General features: G+C 34.0%; 1 protein-coding gene across 1 annotated transcript in view; it reads right to left on the reverse strand.

The window, feature by feature from the left end:
• Lim3 (Lim3 homeobox protein) overlaps window positions 1–21,857 on the reverse strand; it is a 45,291-nt gene that overhangs the window by 9,000 nt on the left and 14,434 nt on the right. Inside the window, exon 2 of the mRNA XM_072905309.1 lies at window positions 21,522–21,566. Within this exon, the coding sequence (XP_072761410.1) occupies window positions 21,522–21,566 (45 nt within the window). The remainder of the gene's footprint in view (window positions 1–21,521; window positions 21,567–21,857) is intronic.

Below are 21,857 nucleotides of genomic sequence, written 5' to 3' on the forward strand. Positions count from 1 at the left end.
GTCATAAAATATATATAAAATTAATTATTAAAATTATGTTATAAAATAATGTTATAAATTCTCTTATAAAATCTTGTCATTATAAATTGTAGAAATAGAGAGTGAATTAACTCATTCTTACACATATATGTATATTTCTCATATATATGTATACGAATTATTTTATATAAAATATTTACGATATCAATTTATTTCTCACACGTTTAATTTATATAGCTATCTCTCTCTATATATATATCTAATATATCTATATTTTACTGCAAATATTGTAATTTAGTACATATTATCTTTTTGTATTTAGAATTATTATTAACTAACTAAATCTATTCATTTAACAGATACTATATTATTCTTACGAATGTCATATTTATTTCTCATAATAACTCCATTATTTTTGTTCGCTTTCTTTTCTAGATTATTTCCCAAAAAATATTTGCCGCGATCATTTTCACTTTTATGAGTTTTCTCTTGAAGCAGATATACATATATACGTACATTTTACGTATTCAAATACACCGACGAAGGTCGGCGCGCATAAAGATTTTGATCGATGTGCGTGATATATTTTTTATTTTTCTAATGCATCGTGACGATCGTTAAATTTTCCACCTGACCACGGAATAACAGATGGCACGGTGCTCTCTATGCGCACACAGTTGATGCCCATAAAATCTGTCATGCATACGCGTTGCCAAAAGGGTGTACCACCAAAAGTAAGCCACGCGATAAATGAATGTCAGAGCTGCCTGACTTTTATATCAAGTGCCGCACCCACTGTGAATACGCTAAATATGTGTCATATCACGCGGAACATAAAATATTTCAATTATGGAGAAGGTTGGAACTATTTTGTGGTTTTCAATGGATTGTATGTATGTAGAATAAATTTTAAATTAGTTTGAATTTTTAATAAAAGATTCAAATTGTGTCAAAGCTTGGCATAGAAAAATTTTGAATGACATATATAGCTTCTATTTTTTAAAAAGAGTAAAAAAATATAGAAACTATTCATTTATGACTAACGTGTACAAAAGAGAAATATCAATTTTGTTTATACTTTATATATACAACGATAAAATTAATTTCATAACGATAAATAAATATGTATAATTTCTTTTGAGATCTGTATCTTTTAACGTAATATTTGCAGCATATTATATTTTGTGTGACTTGAGCTATACGTCTTGAAAAATATATAGAAATGAAGATTTCTCTCTCCGTTTTGCTCATATAACTGATTGTGAAAGTCTTTGAATTTCTTCTTTAAGAAACTTTATAAAATGGATTTATCTAGAAAAGTTTCATACGAGATATTCCAAATATCTTGTCATCCGAAGAAAGACTTAACTGCGAAAACTAATCTTATTGCCGCCGACAATATCGTCGGCCGTCGATTTTCTCGTGGACGCAATTACTGTTCCTTCTCACGAATCGAACGCGAACTCTTGATTTCGACGACGACCCTCTTGCGAAATCAGCGATGGTACGAGAGCGTGTCTTTGCGATTGCGCGACCTCGTGACTTCCGTGGGCGTCCTTCTACTCGAGCTTCGATCACGCGAACCCACCCTTTGTCGGTTCCGTCGCACACACGTCGACACGCCTCCAGGAGTCGTTCGTCATCGTAAAAAGCATCGCCGCGGGGAGGCTGCAGGCGGGTAGCGTAAGCTATTCATGGAAGGGTGGAAGGCGCGTTAAACCGCTCGTTTCGCGCATCTTACAATTAGTTTGCGCGGCATTTATCGATGTAAAATTTTTAGAATCGCGCCTTAAAAAAAAAAAAAAAAAAAAAATATTAAACGTGAGAAAAGATTTTTCTTAATTCGATATACTTAATAGATATATACGTACATATATATATGTAGAAAATATATTTAATTTTTGCTTTTCTGTTATTTATATTTTTTGTTATTTTCTAATACAGATTTTTAGAATATTGGCTCAATTTTAGAAAATATTAACTGGAACCAATTGTCACGGGGTTGGATACATAATTAGCGAACGAAAAAGCATCCGTTATGAAATATAAAGACCTATATATATGAGGTACGTTTTTTTTAATTCAACTTGCTCCAAGCTGGATGAGGAGAGATTGGACGAGGTGGGAGAAGACCCGCGAAGGTAGTCCAACTTGGGGGGATACGACTGCATATAATCGAATTTGCACCGGAGAGATCTCTTTCTCTATGGGCGTTTCCATTACGTTGGCGGGCGATAAATTACGCCACCCTTTTGCTGCGTAAATAGATTTGAATTTATGCCACCCGTTCTGCCCCATTTATGCATATGGTTTTTTATTCTTCCTCCAATGCGAGAAACGGCAGCACGTATTGGCGATTCTTTTGACGAACTATCGGTTAACTCGCGTCGCTGAAATTTGCATGCCAAAGGGCAAAATTTTTAAACGTACTTTATATTTGGGTAGATATTTACTCGAAATATGCGCGATACGATAATTAAATTAATTATATTAAAGTAAATATACATATATGTATAATATTAATAATTTACATTTTTTTTTGTCAATAATATTAGTATCTGTTTGTGTCTTTGTTAGAATAGAAAACATGAAAAACATGAATGTAAAGAGCAGCAAACTGAATACTAAAATAAAATACTAAATTTTAAATTTAAAAAATTATTAACAATTTTTACAAGTTGAAAAGTTACTATGGGAAATAGTATGGATATAATAATAAATAATACTAAAATAATAAATAGAACTATATAGCTTCTATTAATTTATTTTAAGAAAAAAAATGTTCTTGCGTATTGCTTGTATGTATGTTGTGTTCACATCGCATTTCGATAATTGAAAAAGATGAGAAGAGATTAATTTAAAACAAGTAGTACAAAAACAAAAAAAGAAATTTCTAAAAATAGAAGAAATCATTTTTATATTTTTAAGAAAAAAAAGTTACAGCATGTTAAAAAGAAAAGCGAAGAGAGAAAAGAAAGAAAAGAAAAAAGAGTTTATAGAATGTTATAAAAAAAAAAAAGGAAAGTGCTATTTCACTTTTGAAAATTGTTGCACATACTTGTGCGAGGATACAAAAATGTCACAAAGATATAAAATTTCAATTATTCATGTAGGTAGAAAAAGAAAAACGCTAAAAGGAGAAAATAAAATAGTCAAATGTTACTTTATATATTTCGATGTACTTTTTTTACGGCTAAATATTTTCACGAAGAGCAGGACGCGCATTTCAACTATTCTACTTGAAATCTAGAAACGGGGCCCAACTTCGAATGTCAGGCAAAGTTCTGCTTCCTCGGGCCAAGTGCAGCCAATATATGCGCGAGTCGGTACCAGATGTGCCATTGTGTCGGCGTCGAGGAAGAGTGAATCGCCGTAGGTGTACGTATTCAGGGCGCATATCCACATGGACGGGAAGGAGGAATAGCGGGAGCAGGATGAAAGAGACTCTCGCGTGGGTGCGCCGACATGGTAGGACAACCGTGGGCAAAACTCTCTCGGCTTTCTCCTGCCCCGAGCCGGGCTCGGTAGTGGCCCGAACCCTGCGAAAAGCCCCTCGCTAAGCTGTACCATTGTCATCCTCGAGCGAGAGATCTCTTTCTCTCTCTTTCGAGCGTGCTCCGACGATTAATAGGCTTAAGTGACATACGGATGCGCATTCGTTCGTGCACTTGCGGCGCGGAGATTTTCGGATTTACCTGGCAGGTACACGGTGGGACTCACGCAGGAAAAAATTTATGTGATCAAAGGGCTATAAAACTCATGTGGAGATGAGAACAGATACTTCTGTTTTGATTTGATTTAATCGGAATTAGTTAGGAAGTTAACATTAATGAAAAAATATATTAGCACACAGTAAAAAATAAAATACTAATTTTAACATTTTTTTTTTACATATCTAAAAAAAAAAGTCCACTCTAAATTTTAAGTTAAAATGAGATGAATTTATATATAATAATAGTATATATTATTATATATTATATTTGTATATAATAATAACTCATATAATCAATTAATTCAAGAGCACTCTAACGAGATTTGTGCGTTGCCAAAGTTTTGTGGCCGGGGTTTAGAAAACTCTGCTCATGAATACAGAATCCAACCATCGCCAAGTGCGCGTATCGAGGGTGATTCCGGCCGGCAATAAAACCAATCCGAGGTGTGTCTAACCAATGATATTAATAAATCCAATATCTTCCGACCGATAAAACGGCAACCGAGCCGTCGTGTATTCCGAGCCCCTCTTAGTTTTATAAACAGTTGGCCCGTTCATGTGCGCGCACGGAATCGTCAGAAATTGTGCAAATACGTATAAAATACGCACAATGTGTCCGCGGAGCCGCGTAATGCGTTGCGACTCACGAACCTTCGATAAAAATGTACGAGATTTTGCTCTCTTTTACGATAAGAGCAATCGGCATGATTTTCGTATCGAAAAATTTCTTATTGTCTTTTATTTATTTTACGGATGATAATATATTAAATATATTAAATGTATACATACATATTTAATATACAATTATATTAAATATAATAATACATATTAGATATTGAATATATTAAATTTACATTATATGCATATTAAATTTTGATTATCTTCTTGAGTGTATCACTTAAAAACACTCTGACAATTAATTGCGCGCGAAAAAAAGATAATTTGCAAAAAACATTCTTTTGTGCAAATCACTACGCCATCGGCTGCCATAGTCATCATGTTATCAGAATAACGAAGTTTATGTTTATGAAGATATGAATAGAACAAGTGTCATATAGACTAAATGAGGGTTTCCCCGCGCGGGCAGGATGGTCCCTCGCACGCATTATTTATGCGCACCGCCCATTGCGTGTCGTGAATATACACGCGCGCGCGTGCTTTGACTCGCGCATATGGGGACATTAGCTACCCCATTAAACATTTCATCCGCGTGCTCTTCTCGCAGGGAAAAAAAAGGACGTACCTGGATGATTCGCCGGCGAATCGATCACTTTCGCCGATATGCACTGGGGTCCGCATGACGTTTGCAAATTACATTGAATCGTACTGGTATATCCATAAATTCGAGCAGGATTATGTAAAAATTATTTAAAAATTCTAAAAAGTTGCATAAGAATTTGCTGAATTTCATGAATATTATAAATTATAAAACTAAAGTAAATTAGTTTATTTAAACTAAAAATTTAGCTTTAAAGTTCGATGACTTGAAAAATTAATATGCAAAACAAAACTCATTTTAAGAATTTGATATGATATTTAACAATTCTTTTCAATTAGCATTTGGCATTTTATTAGATAAACATTATGTCATTTATAAAAAAAGAAAATTGCGCGAGTCATGTTTAGGTGCCTAAAATAATCAAGCGTCGTGTCCTTCGTTGCGGTTTATACAAGTAATTTAATCTAATCTTTAAAGAAAAAAAAAAATCGATCTCGTATAATCGATGACGCTCCATTTTGATCGTGATAGACATTTTTATTGCTGTTCGCTTAGCCTACTTTCGCGAATCGTAACAACTCACGATCACACGATGTAATAACGTGCGTCAGTATAGAGATATCTACCAACGCACACACGTGCACGCACGTTACGTATACGCGCATCCGTATAACGTCACTCGGTATATGTACTGCGGGTTAGAACATTTAGCGAGTACATTAAGGAAATTGCGTGGACTCTTTGCACCGCACCCTGCTGCAGACTCGTGCCGTATTAAAGCAGACGAAGGAAGCATCGGGGCGACTGGAGGTGGCCTCTTCCGAGGCAGTGTTTCTCAAAGTCATTGCGAGTCTAAAGCAAGATAATGCAGAGCAAGATAATGCAGAGCAAGATAAAAGATTGATGCGATGCCTCTTCAGTTTATTAAAAAAAAAAAAAAAATAAATAAATAAATAAACATATACATATATTGGGAGTAGAGGCAGGTAACGAATAACGTTTACGAGTTTCATCTTTTACATATGTACTTTTCAACCGAGTTAAATTAATTTTTCTTTTCCAAAAATGTCAAGATGTCAATAATTTTTGAGTTGCAAAGATGATGCAATTTCGAAATAAATTGGAGAAACAGCTTTTTTTTAACGATAAATTACTCGCTAAATTAATTTCTAAATCCTTCTTGTTTTTACAATTCGAAATTAGCTATTTTCATTATCGCTTATTCCATTTGAGAAACTCTGCCGTCGATGGTAACGCGCTAGCACCCTTCGGCGCATCAGTGTAAGTAAAGCTGCGCGGATATAGAGAAAAAGAGGAACACACGTTCTCTCAGATAGCGTACCGAGTGATACCGAACGCGCGTGAGGGCGAGATGAAGGGAGATAACGGGTACAGGAGGGGTCCGGAGAGAAGACAGAGGACCAATGGGGCGGAGAAGAGAGTCGTGGATCCGAGGGTGGAAACGGGCTGCTCCACCAGACCCTGGATGAGACAAGTAGGGTCAAGTGAACTAAAGCGAAACTACCGGGGACGCGGGTGTTAAGGGGACAATATACTGCTCTCGCATCAGGCGGGGAGGAAGGGAGAACGGCGTCGGGGTGAGTCGAAGATGGGTTTAATCTATTACCGACTCGGGCCAAGTGGCTTCTTGTTATACGCTCGTTTCGACGAGACGGAATCTCCGAACCGATATGACGGAAAACGCGAACGAATATAAACGATGCGACAGGTTTTGAAGAATATTAATGTATATACATTAAGAAAGCCTTAATCTCGCAGAACGATTAATTGATTTGAACCGTAAGATAACATAAAAATACTATTGTTACTTTTTTTTCTTTCAGCATATTAGATCATAGAGATATATATATTTTTTCTTGCATTTATAGTTTGCAAAAATATATAGCTTTAAAATCACTGAAATCACTTAAGCAGTTAAAATAATATGTAAGTGTAATAATACATAGAAGAAAGTAGAATAATTTCTTATATCGAAAGAGTTTTACTAATATATTTTTTTTACCTTCATTTTCGACATTCTTTAAATTCATCACATTTATTAATTAATACTATTGTTTCTCTTTTTCTTTCCGCACATTAGATTATAGATATATATTTATAGTTTGCAAAAATATAGTTTTAAAATCATTCCAATTACTTATCGTTAAAATAATACACGTGTAATAATATACAGAAGAAAGTGGAATACTTTCTTATATCGAAAGAGTTATTAATATATATTTTATATCTCCATTTTCGACATTCTTTAAATTCTTCACATTTATCAATTACTTGTGTTTTTTTTAATCCATGGCGATAATAATGTTCACGTTCTTCCCCGATATACTGATTTAATTTTCGGAGCCGGAAAAGGAGACAGATGTCTTTAATACCTCTATTATTTCACCTTTGTCCTTCCTGATTGAAGAATTATTCGCGCTGGGACTCGTAAGCGAAGCGCGACGTCGTCGCTTCTACGTGAACACGTTGTTTCCGGAAAAGGTCAACACAGCCGGAAATCAAAAGGTCGCAAGGTGCTCGACGTAGCGGGACGTTATTAATTTATTTTCCTCGACTCACTGAATGTGTGCAGCTGCTTTTATAAGTTTGTTTTCACGCGCATGAAGAAAGTTACAGTAGTTACAAGATATTCTCACTTGAAAATTAAAACTTTACTAAATAACATTCTGTTTAAAACACAGTTTCACGAGATTTTATCATAATCTTATATATCTTTAATAAGAAAAGTTATTTTAATTTTTTCTAATTTTACATTTTCTTAATAAGAGAATAAAGTATATATGTTATATATTTGCATCTATTAAAATAAAATCTGTAAAAACCTAGATTAATCAATCTTATGTGTAAAGATTATTTTTACATTTTTACATGTGGTAAAGCAAAATATCTATTATAAACTACAAATGTATGTCTTTTAAGTGCGAGAAATATAACTTATATCGATTTACGCCCTGTTTGATCGTAAATAAATATGAATATCACACACACATAGTTTTGTATGATCTCTAAAATCATATAAAAAATTATACTAATTTTTTAGTATTTCAGTTTAATACTCTCTTTTGATCCTGTTATTATTCTTATATTTAAAAAATTTTTATTTATTAGAAGAAATCATGTTTACGTTTTCTTTTTTTTTTTATTTATGAAGTATGCGTAATCTTTGTAAACCTAAAATAAAGTTTAATTTTAATATTAGAAGTATCGAGCAATCATTTCTGACCGTTTCTATTTTTTAGATTAATATCATGTTTCTTGTATAAAAACTTGTAGTAAAATTTTGAAATCGTATAACTTAAATGTTATATTAATGATTGATTAAAATCATCATAAAAATAAAGTTATATTAATGATTGATTGAAATCAATCCGTCATGAATAAAGGAAATGATTAATGCCTAAAATTAATTAAATTTATGAAATTCAATGATTACTACCTAAATTAATTAAATTTATGAAATTCCAGAATAATATCTTTTGCATGAGACATAAATTACTAATCTAAAAAATAGAAATGGTCAGAAAAATTGTTCGGTATTCCTAATGTTAAATCAATTTAATTAATTTTGTTATAAAATTTGACCATAAAAATATTACAAGATTTTAAATCAGAATTTGTTTTCTTCACTCCAATAGCATTAAAAGCATTAATTACGACCATCATATCTTCGTTGAGATTCAGTGTGAGACATCCGCTTACAAGTTTTCACGTCGCGAAGAAAAGTTGCGTCGGATTCGTTTCGATTCTCACATTATATCACCAGCGCGCGTCCCAGGAGATGAGTAACCAGCCGAGGGAATTCGCTTGGGAATTATGAGAACGGCATGGCAAACGCCAAACCCAAGAGTATCCGATGTACGCGCTAGCATATTGCGCCATGGAAGTCCCGCAGGGCTTCCATGCCAGGAGTCGAGGTCGCATGAAAACAAGACAAAAAGAGAAGCATAGAGAGAGAGAGAGAGAGAGAGAGAGAGAGAGAAGACGAATCAGCGGACAACTCGCTTGCGGGGCCATTGTGTTCGTGTTGTCGTCGTTGTTCATGGTCTTGCGCCGCACTTGACGCGCGCCCGACGATGATGGCACCCATGGGTGCCAATGAGAGCTAACTTGAACGCCTTCTCTCACGATTAAATTTGTGTCCGGCTGGCGCTTTATTCCAATAAACGAGTTTGCTAACGTCGTGAACTTTTAAAAGCCAAAGCCCGCGCGATTTCCTAAGACAAAGGTTTGACAGTAAATTTTTTAATTCGCGTATCCGCTGACTCTTTGTCTCCGTCACGCGATCTTGAATTTTTCAAGTTTCGTTAATGATTTTCCAGACCAAACGCGTAGGTCTTGAAAAATTCTTTCACCTCTTAGAATGTAGAAATTATCCATATATACATATATTGGTATTTCAGTTACAGGAGAATGTAATTTGTAATTTTCATTAAAACTAAAATCCCACAAAGTCAAACGTAATAAAATAAAATTGAATTGACATCATATGATGAGTGGTGGGCATTATTTTCATAAAATTCATCATTTTTTTTCTCGTCAAAGCAACGGAATGCATTAATAATCGACGACTTGACAAAGTTAAAAACATTCATGTTTTACTCATACTTTTACCGTATCAGATCGCTTGAAAAATACAGGCGTGCGAGGGGTGAAATCAGTGAATCGCGGTAATAATCGGGAACATCGTACAGCGCGTGCGGAGGAATAGCCGGCTTGGCCGCGCGTTTCAGAGACTCCCAAGGCGTACCATCCCCCGGAAATCCCTCGGGAAATCAGCGAGGCACGAGACTTCTGCTAGGTCGGTGGGTAGATAGGTAGGTAGGTAGGTAGGTAGGTAGGAAGAGCTGGCGCGCACATCGACGTGCACGTGTCCAAAGACATGCGTGCTAGCTGTCAGGAGCGTTGACAGTGTTCTTTCTACCGCACCCTCATCGGTCGCTGCTATCAAATGTCTCTGCCAAGTTAAAACACCAAAGGCGAAACCTATTCTTGTTCGTTGAATTTTCACCTTATGGGATCGAGTCGAGCGAAGATTCGCGAGAACGTATGACATGCGCGGTGAAAAACACAACGAGAAACATCTCTCTTGCGAAGTTTTTTCATAAATGCATTAACTCTCCTTGTAACATAAAGATTCTTTCTTATAAACGTTATTTTCGATGTGTAAAACTAAACTGAGCCTAACTGCACTCGTATGTTTCATAAATCTTAAAAAATTCAATTTTACCGAGCTTTATCAAATCGCCAAATATAATACTTCTGTACACGTATATTTTTCCTCTAACAACAGGATTAATTAAATAACATAATCAGCATGCGTTTTCAACTGCATAATCGGTCAATTGTAGTTTTCAATTTAATACTTTTTAATTTCATTTCATTATTATGAATTTTTTCGCTACGACGTAATTCAGAAATCCTTCTCACTCTAATGTTTATCAAGAAAATTAAACATTCTGCATCTGTCGTATTATTTTAATATTGATGCAACCATTGAGAGAGATTAAGTGATTTTTATTTGCTATTGAGATATAAATCTGAAGTGAACATTGATCATGGGAATAGTACAAAGCGAAACAAACACAGTTTGGTATAAAAGCAATCGCGCGGGTATCGTTCTGTTTATATCATCATCCTTTCATTTACCCGGCGGTCACGTAGTGGATGCGCCGTGCGCCGATAGAGTCCGAGGATAACGATCATTATCGGTGCCTCACACGCGCCGTTATTTGTTAAGATTAGTCAGAACAAGATTATACGTGACTTGAATTTTCCGATTTCGATGATTATTTGCGCACGAAATATACGTTTGTTCTCAGATTATTGAACGCATACAAAATTCTCTAAGCTTATAATTCTGTAATAGTTTACATAAACATCAATTTATATGTAAGCTTATTTATTTCTTAAATGCATCTTCATAGGGAACATATTTTTCAAAACGGATAGCCGAATGTTCAATAATCTTGTAAAGATATTCTAGAAATAAAAGCTTGATTGTTATATTCATATAAACAGAAATTATGTATTATATTAAATTTGATATTAATGTTTGGAAAAATTTAATAAAAAATCAATTTTTATTTTTGAATTGCGTATCAGTTAAAGATCTAAGTAGAGTTAATAAAGATTAATCGAGATTCTCTACAATTATTTGTATATCAATCAAACCGAAAGGAGAAAAAGTCACCGAAGTCGTTCCGTTCAGAGCGTCGCATCGCGCGAAAATCATTTAAAGCTCCACCTGTTACTGCTGCGATGCGTGTTGAAAACCTGCAGGGATGAGCCTTCGAGTGCTATCGATCGTGAAGGATCAATGGATACAATTATCCGGTCACGTGTCGGACTAACGGCGGACAAGTAGCCAGGGAGAAAGAGAATGGAGCCGGAGATCGCGTTTTCTCGCTCGGTCCTTTCGAATTCTCGACATTGATAAATGTTGCACGCGTGACGCACATTCTGTCACTGATCGAGTCTCCGCAGGTTCTTTGAAAAAAAAAAAAAAAAAAGAAAAAAATGTTCGCCGATTTTCGTCCTGAGAGACAGTACGCAAGTATTTCTTAAAATAAAATTGATATGCGTTAATGAATTCAATATTTTGTTCACGTTGATCAAATTATGAGTTAGAAAGAGAAGCTTTGTTCATAATAAATTTATTCTTCGCATTCTTTAGAATGTGAAAAGATAATTATAATAGATAATTGAGAAAATCGAGGAAAAATACGTAATATTTTTCCAAGAAAGAATCTAAAAGAATACTTGAGGAAAATATTAAAATTGTTATATGTACACGTTCTCGATATTTTCATTATTAAGAATTTCAGCATTTTAACAACAATAGTCTGTCTCTGATGAATTGCGCTGAGCTCGTCTAATTATCGTGGTAAATCATAATAATTAAGGGAGCGATCAAGAAAAATTCTCCCGCGGGACGAGTCTGATAAAAAAATCCAGATCATTCTCTCTGATATCGGAGAGGGATGTAGACTCTCACGGCGACCTCGTGCCAATTCTCTACCGGTTCTACCCGCAAAAGGACCGAATAGGGCGGAGATCCGAATTTAATAATGAAATTTTACCTCTCGTTAGGGTAGATAGTTATCGGCGATACTCGCGGAAGTCACGAATTAATTCCGCCAAAATCCTCTCACGAATAGAACAGAAGATATAAAATTGAATTGATGACATTATAATATCCGATTTATAAGAGTTAAATTCGGTAACTACGTTTAATTACATTCGATAAATAATTTCGGTTTAATTTCTCTCCTTTTTTACCCTTTTTCTCATACACACACATGCACGCATATACAATCTCAATAAAAAAATTTAGTTATCGAAATGTTGCATACTAAAAAGTATAGTTAATATAGTTAATATACTTAATTATGTTAATGTAGTTAAATATAGTTAATATACTTAATTATGCCAGTTTAGTCGCCTAACCATTGCATCTCTTGAATAGTTAATATAGTTAAATATAGTTTATTAATTTATCGTGATCGTATGCGTATATATTATATAATATTTTTAATTATAACAATTACTTATGATTAATTTTTAATCTTAATTCCTACATTTTTTAAGCTGTAATGTATTATTGCATAATCCAAATGGCAAAGTTAAAAGAGAATGAAACATCTAAAATGATTCGCGAAGATAACTATGACAATATAAAGACAATTTAAGAACAATAAAGGAAAGAATTCATATACATCATCTTTAAAAAAATGTAAATAAATAAATATATATATATTTATTATTAAAAAACGAAACGAACACGCGAAACTGTAATATACAGCGGAGCGTGTAAAAATAAAAACATGTGTACAGGATGTACACATAGCGAAAAATGTATTTAGAACAAACATTTACAACAAAAATACATATAGATATTTTTTGTCTTTTAAATTAGGAATATATATATATATATATTTTTTTTTTTGTTGTAAATGTTTGTTCTAAATACATTTTTCGCTATGTGTACATCCTATACACATGTTTTTATTTTTACACGCTCCGCTGTATATTACAGTTTCGCGTGTTCGTTTCGTTTTTTACAGATGTCTAACAATTTGGTTTACGTCCGTGCATGTCCATGCCTCGGCAGGTTGAGTAATCAAGCGTAATGCTTTCGGGCTTCGACTGCGCGCTTTATTTGCACCATGCTACATCATAGCTACGCTAATAACGTCCCATGAGGACCTAATGTCAAGTCGTCCATGTACGAGCCATAATCTGAAGCATGCGTGCGTGTACAATACACTATCGCGTTATTCCACGTCGTCGCGATACGCACTACAGATTTTTTTTCTTGCTAATCACGAAATTTAAAGAAGGTAAAGGACTAATATATCGTAAATAAAAGTTATATAATCTCGAATTTCTGTATAGAAATTTTTCATTTGAACTTTTCAGCCAAACAGAAATTATCTTTTCTATAGATATACATGTTCTCATATATGTATAGCTCTATTGATCAACGATGCCTATCAAAGACTAAAGTAACTCTTCCTCTATAAAGTTTAATTATACGTCATATTTTTCTCGTGCGCAATTTTTGAAATTTTAAAATTAAGTATCTTGATAGTTATGTTCCTTAAAAATATTCTATTAAAAGCTATTGGAGAAATTTCTAAAGATTATGGTTCTATTAAAAAAAATTGTGTGTTAGCAATGAGCATAACAATATTCACGCAAACGTCAAACGAAATATTTTTGTCTTTTTAGTTTAGCATTTCATGACATATGTAGTATGTCATTACACGAGCCACGTGTGTTATAAATCATACATTACGATTGATTATAATAATTACGAGTAAGCAGCCTTCGTGTAGTTCATATCGGTTATAATCTGATCAGTCTACACATAACATTGCTCTTTAACTTGTTGCATAAATAAAATCGAACACGCAAAGCAACTCGTGTCGTATTATTTGCAAAAATACAATATAAATACTTCTTGGACTAATTATAAACACAATGAGATATATCGTGACAAATATTCCGTATTTAATTAAGTCGGACTTTTTATATAATTCTGTAAATTTAAAAAATTTTAATTATATCACAATGCTGATTGTTACATAATTGTCCGATGTGCAGATTTTCAATAAAGTCCATCTTTTTTTAAACTTTTGTCAGACTGATTCTAGATTTAGAGATCTCTGCGCAACGAGTGGAATTTAATCATTTGCAGAGTTCATTCCTCGCGATGGAACAAAGGAGGCATTCGAATTCAGCATCCGACCGAACATACTCGACCATCTATAAAAGTCAGCGACGTCTCCCGCGCAAAACGGAGCTTCCTAGATTCTAATCAGGGGCTGCGTGTACCTATTAGGGACGTTCATTGTGCGTGGGTGTACCGTGAATACGACAGGGGTAAGTCTCCCCTTCGGGGTAGTCCCGTCGAAAAGCGGGGGATATGACTTTGTTCTTTCTCTTTCCACGAGAACGTCACTTGTCACGTATGATTATGTGCGTTTCCTTTATTTCCAAGTACGCGCTATGCATGTTCTATGAAATACACGAGTGATGATACAATCGAAAGTATATACCGATTTTTTATCATAAGTCAATATTTAGAACATCTTTTTATTAGAAATTGTTTTATAGTTTGAAATTGAGATGCTATTCGTTACCAATTTTAAATATAAGATCAGATATAAAACATTTGGGATATCTTTATACATAATATATAATAATAACTTAAAAAATTTTAGTATTGAATATTTAGCGTGTTTTTCCACTAAATCGCGATTTAATAAAAATATTATCTTCTGTTATAAAGCCAGAAATTTCATTGAATTAAACATTACATAAATAATAAAAAAATGTTATTTTTCTCTTTCTCTATATTATTTTAAGTATTTCACATACAAATACTTTTTCTAATGATATAGAGTTTTAATGTAAATAAAAATTTTTGCGTCAATCAAGTTCTAAATTATTCTATTCACACTTATATTTTATGTCGTTTTAATATTCTAATATATATTCAGATATCTATTAATATGTTATTTATAAAACATATCATACATACTACATGTTACATACAAATTTGTAAGTATATATAACACATGATAAGTATTTTTATAAACCCGTTATATATATAACCAACTCTATTCCTCATCCCTCTGAAAAACCTATGTACCCCTTCAGGTAGCGGCAACACATCAGGCGGGGTTAATGGACATCAATGAGGATCGCCTCGTGTAAAAACACGGTCCTCGTGCGGGCTTCCAGAAGTTATCGGGCTACTTCCGAGGCAGCGCGGCGGCGCTATCCTGCTATCTTTCATGATCGCGCATCTGTCGTGCATTTTGGTGAATCACTCCGTTCCGCGCGCTCGACGGGCGTTTGCTCCATATTATGGCTTCCACGGTCCGCGGGTGTTCCGGGATATTGCGTTCCCGATATAGACCAGCCGACTGACTGACTGACTGGCTGGCTGGCTGGCTGGCTGGCTGGCTGGCTGGCCGTCTGGGGTCAGCTGCGGAAGTGGCTCGTGCCACCGGTGAAACCATAAGGCCCGCAATTATGGGGTTTGCGGTCGACTCTCTCCTGGCGATGATTTGTCGGCCTCCTTCCCGATAATTAACGGGATGACTTTCAAACGCGGTGCCGTCGAAGCTACGTCAAATCCTTCCGCGTGATTTTTTTTTCCCTATCGCGCACGCGGAAGAGGAACCACCGGAATCCAGATAGATTTTTCGCCGAGGAGAATTTTTTACCGTTCTACTTGTTATCACTGTTTCCGAAAAAAGATATAGGTTACGACATTTTTGTAAACTTATCCCGTTTAAATTTGTTATTAGTCGACAAATATGTTTCTCATTCTATATTTCTGTACTTTCAGATTTATTTTTTTAAAAGATTCTTTTATTTTTGATATCAAGTAATTTCGTAATCAAACGACACATGGTTTAAATATTCGCTATGCAATTTAATTTATTTGTCGTTTTATTAATGATATATAAATAGCTTCCACTTATTTCTAGAATGCATGGCGCGTATATTACAAATATACAAAATTATAACAAAACGTTATTATAATGCCATTTCCCACCAGGGAAATTAATTTAATCGATCGATTGTTATTGAAGAGCTTTTTTAATAAACGTTTATTAAATGAATTTAATTGCACACCGATATATTGTACGAAAGAGCACATCGTTTGCGTATACATGCGTATGTGTACAAAATTTATATTCTACTTTATACTCAAATATGATAGCATATAAATATAAATCGGAAAAGCGCCTCTCATTCTCTATCATGCCCACGGCAAAAGGGACGCTTTAAAATTTTATTCCTGCTGGCCATTTGAATATTATTTAGCGCGTCGTGTTTGTTGTGTTTACCAAAGCTTTCCATTCTGCGATCACAGAGAGAGAGAGAGAGAGAGAGAGAGAGAGAGAGAAAAAGAAAGAGAAAAGAGTGAGCGAAAGAGATAACCTGCCTCACTGCAATCGATATATGAAGCACCGCGGCTGCGATGTTCCCCGGAGGATCGCGATATGTATTTTCAGAAAGTGCCTGCACGATCGAGCACACCCTCGTCAGCGCGAGCTTCTGTTTGCACGCGGTACCTTTCATCCTGTGTGTTTACCGTTTGATCTTATTATTTCATTCGTCTAAATTTAAACACTTCATTCATCCTCTCCCTGTAATATATCACTGGTTTGTTTTCCCATAGCCGCGACGCGGAACCCGGTAATTCGATTGACAGAGGCCCACCATTCCTCCCCTTCCCCCCCCCCCCCAGTATCCTTAGCGAATTTAGGTAAACTTATTGTACCTACAAATATAGTATTTTTTCTTCTCTACCGAATGAAAAATTAATTACTTAAATGCATTTTTAAAATTATTTTTATTTTAATTCTTATATTTATTGTTTTAAATTTAATTATAATTTAATTTAAAAAAGAAAATATGTAATGAGAAATTTTGTAACAATGTTTCAAAAACTTAATGGAAGGAAAAATTGTTTCTCTCTATTATATTTTGTTGTTTAAAATAATTATTTAAATAGCAAGATTTTAAGCAAAATAACAAATAGTATAATAAAGGTTAAAATTATATTATTAACAAAAATTGAAGTATTAAGAAGCCTGATGAAATTCATGAATATGGTAAAATATACGGAACATTTTTCTTAAGGAAATTTTCACGTAACAGTAACCGCAAAGAATGTCGCGAACCCTTGAAAGCGAGCCGATGCGTTAACCGCATTATAGACGCTGGTATAAGCCAAATCAAACATTGACATGTTCAATCATAGCGATCTCTCATAGTCAGCGATGACGAAGGAGAAGGAGGAGAAAGAACCAGAGAAGCATACAAACGCGCAGGATTTACAGGATCAAGTAAACAGAAAGAGAGAGAGAGAGAGAAAGAGAGAAAGAGCCACCTCGTACACCATCTGGCCATTGACGGGGAGGTTGGGTACCAAGGGGTAGAAATTGAAATGAAAACAGGGCGCTACCCCAAAACCGAGCCGCGTCTTTGCTATGGTTGTCAATGAGGGCTATTAGGGGACGATATGTTTTTCTTCTTCACAGATTTCCTCTGTGATGCGTTGACTTCTGCGTAAACCCGATGACGAGCGTGATGATTGCTCGTCCATAACGAGAATAGACGAGATTAGAGAAGAGATTCTTCAATCGACAATTATTATCCACTTTTGTTGTATTGTGTAATTAATTTATAGATACAAATAAAATGTTAGAATAATTGATATACCACATTCGCGATGTTGTTACAAGTAAAACTTTAAAATAATGTAAGACTATTCTCAAGAGCTTTATATTTGTTAAAAATATCATATTATATATAATTATGTCCTAAATTACTTAGAACATGAAAAATTTCATTTTTATTTTTTTATGAAACAGATAATTTAAAGATAATAGTAAAAAAATTTCTCGTCTATATGTATATCGAACATTGTCCTAATAATTAAAAATACCTTTTTATTTATTATTTTATACATCGACCACTCTTATATATAAATCATATATTGTATTCAATGTCAATATTTTTTTAAAAACGTTATCTGCTAATTTTCTTAAATTTATGATCATTAGACACTAGACTTTATGATAAGCAATTCTATAGAGCCATAAACGATATATGAGTCTAATTGAAATATGCGGGCATTATTTAATTTTGGAATATCTGCGGGTTATTTTCATCATAAATCAATTACGCCACAATATCTTGCCTACAAATTATATAATAAATTATTTAGAGACAAAAATATCACTCCAAAATTAATGTTTACTGTACATGTACGAAAATAAACAAAATAATAAATTATATATGTTAATATTGAAAAAAATATCATTTAATTAATATATCGTAAATATCAGTATAATTATATCAAAAAGCATCTTTTAACTTATATTTTAATTTGGAAAATCATAAATTCTTTAATTAAAGGTCGATCTAAAAAATCTAAATATTTCAAATAAATCTATTTTTATCCACTATAAATATTCATTACTATTGTAATAATTGTATCGGTTGTACTATTAATATAATAATTCCGTTATCATATTTGTATACAATATTCAAGTACACTGAGAATATCATAAATTGAAAAGTTACGTTTATGTGTTGTCGACTAAGATGAGAGAAAAAAAGTGCGAATAATACACGTTACACGTGGTAACACAATGTTCTGAATAGTGCTCGAGTTGCCTCAACGAGTACTTGGCATAAGAGCATTGAGAAGGTCACGTGTCGACTCGTGTACACCGGATGTCATGGTTTTGTCGTATTTAGCGCCTCCTCTACGGTCTATTCACTTCATGGTAAAAGCATGGGCGGTTCCTTTTCCGCCTAAATAATCAACAACGAGATGTAGAAGCCCGTATATACCATGAGAAACAAACGAACGTGATAACGATCGACGTGACATAAAGTTAATTTACAATAAATAAATATTATTGTCTCGGTAAAAAAAATGTTTATTTTCTATTGAAAATGATATTAAAATTTAATGAAAACTAATGAAATTTTCTTCTCTTAACTATGACACGTAATTTGATAGTATTTATTGTAATAATTAATTGTAATTTTGTGTAAGAAAAAAAGAAAGATTTCTAAGCACGTTAAGAGATTGTTGGAATCTCCGAATGATAATTTAGTAACGAGAGAAAAAATGTTGCATCATGAGAGGCACCTTCATGTTGCTGAATGAAATAAACCAGCTATTTCTGGTTTATTTCATTCAGCAAACATCCACGGACGATTACGTGACGGGAGCATGGGAACTAGGCTATGGAATCGTTCGATTCGACGTCACCATAAATCTACGCGTGATTTGCAATGCGTGCCACGGACGATCGTATGGGAGGATCATTCTGACGAGCGTAGGAGTGCCGGTCAGCATCAAGTATTGTTCTCCGAGGGACAACTATTTCGTCTACAATAGCCGTACGTTGACAAAACCGCGAGGCAATGGCCGTGATCGATTACGATTTGACTACGTTATCGTTTACGAACATTGCGAACATTGCGTCGATTATATATCTAGACATGTTCCCACGAACTGTTGCAAGTGACTTTTTTTTCAAAAACCATCAGCTTACAAAAGAAAACATATAATTAAGAATATAACATATAATTATAGCGAACAGAAAGTTATAGAAAAAAAAATTAAAAATTAAGTAAAAATTCGCAGTGTTTGTGAAAATAATATTTTGCAAGTAATTTTCCTTTTTAAATATTATTTCGAAGATAATTTGAAATTGATTTTTCTATGTAACTCTAAATTACTATTTTAGCGCACCTTTGTGTGTGCTATGAAATTATTTTTTTATTTAGGTTCTATTTTCTCACCTACTTTCTCCTCCCCCCCCCCCCCGTATTTCTTATTAATGCTTTTGATAAGTTTGTTCGCGTATCAATAATGTTATTTCTCTACTAATGATGATAATGAAGGTTTGTCGAAAAATATTGGCTGTGGAGGATAGAAGCGCAGGGATAGATAAATAAGTAGATAGCTATAGATACCAAAAGAGAAACGATGCGAACATACAATTATCCTAATGGAAACATGAATATCAATACGCATTATCAACTCGACATAAACACCTTTTTACTCTCTATATAACTTGTTAAGCTAAGATAACTTGCAACAACTACAAAACGCAATTATATAACATTAAATTTTCAATTCTTATGTGTTTTTTTTAACTCTCTTTTATTGCTTTTACTTTATAAAACGTACTGTTTATTTCTCAAAGATAGAAAGAAACTTTCTATTATGTCTCTACTGTTGTATAAAAACGTGAATGTTAAATTGGAAAAGAAAGAATAATCATAAATTATAAATAAAAATAAAAATAAAATAATTCAAATTGTATATTTTCCAAAAAGTTCTTTTATTGCTTTAAAAAAAAAAAGTCTACCGCTAAAGATCGTTCAAGCAAGTTGTAAAGTTCACCGCGAAGCCATCTAATCGATTCTTTCCAATTAACGGGCAGCCCACGAAAATCGGCAACAAACCCAGCGGGAAGGCGATCCTCGTACATCGGCGCACACGAGAGAAACGTCGGAATGAACAATCCACTCGTCAGTACAGCCACGTGACCAGCCACGTGCCAGGAACGTGCCGGAACAACTGGTGCCCCGCTCGCTCGCTCTCTCTCTCTCTCTCTCTTGTCGTGCCATGTGCTTCGATGAATATGTACCACCCTGTATGCTAAAGACGGGAAGGGGCTGACACACGCGTGTTTCTCCGCAGGATGAAGGATTATTGCGCGACTGTTACTTTTTTCTCTCCTTTTGCACGTTGAATCAGACGAAAATGTCTCTTTTTTTAACCTTCAGAGCTTTTTCTTTATAAAAATACGTTCACAGATAGCAATATTTTTTTAAATTATAAGTTGTTGAAAAATAAAGCACCTTTTTTGTATCTATATTTTTATACGCATATCTCGAGAATAAGAACAGGCGTATATATAATCACCCGCATTCGGGATAAGTACATCCTATACTTTGAAGTGGACGACGGGTATCGATGTCGATGTACAATAAAACTCTCGAGATGTATCTTATAATCGACAATAGTGTCCTGTGACCAACTGTCGCAGTGCAGATCGAAGTTGAACATGTTCTGGATAACATATGGGACAGAGTCGAGTGTTTCCTAGTGTTTTGTGACCCTTTTCGCAACAGACTACTTCAAGGATTGATACCATCATTCGAGCTTTCTCGTTTACAAATTGACTCTTCCCTGTATGTAGTTTATCTTTCGCCCAATTTTCAATGTCCAAGCTTATTCCTTTCCTATGAAAGAATCGTCTTTGATATTTAGATAAAAGTGGTATAATTTCGATATAATAGATATAGTAAAGTTTTGATTGCAGACCCTACCTTTACATTTATTTCTTGTAATAAAAATATTACAGTAGAAAGACCTTTCTTTCTTATAATAAAATGTGAAAATTAAAACAAACGTGAAATCAAATAGACCAAAATTATAACCGTTTTAACATCTAGTTCAAGCCTTGAAGTATAAAAAAAATTCACCGTAAAAGGCAACTTAACAAGCAAAATAAAAAAAAAAGCACTCACATTCTTCCTTGATAGTAAAACGGCTTGGTGTTTTGATCCTCCGTTCTAAAACAAAAGAAAACAAAATATAAACAGATTGAATTTTGACTGACCGACTCAAAAATATTTTCCCTTTAAAACTCTAATCAAAACCAATAAATTTAAAGTCAAATGCAATCCCAAAGCACTTGTAAGAAAGTAAAAAAAAAATGTCATTAAGATAATTAAAAAAATATTGCTCACTCATTTCAATTTATAATATTGAAATGATGATAAAAGTAATAAAGTGTTTAAGAAAATAATTCAACCAATCTTCAGTAAGCCTCTGCAAATTGGATCTAAAATGTAATTATTTTA

This window comes from Anoplolepis gracilipes, chromosome 14 (assembly GCF_047496725.1).
Source record: "Anoplolepis gracilipes chromosome 14, ASM4749672v1, whole genome shotgun sequence".
Classification (NCBI taxonomy): domain Eukaryota; kingdom Metazoa; phylum Arthropoda; class Insecta; order Hymenoptera; family Formicidae; genus Anoplolepis; species Anoplolepis gracilipes.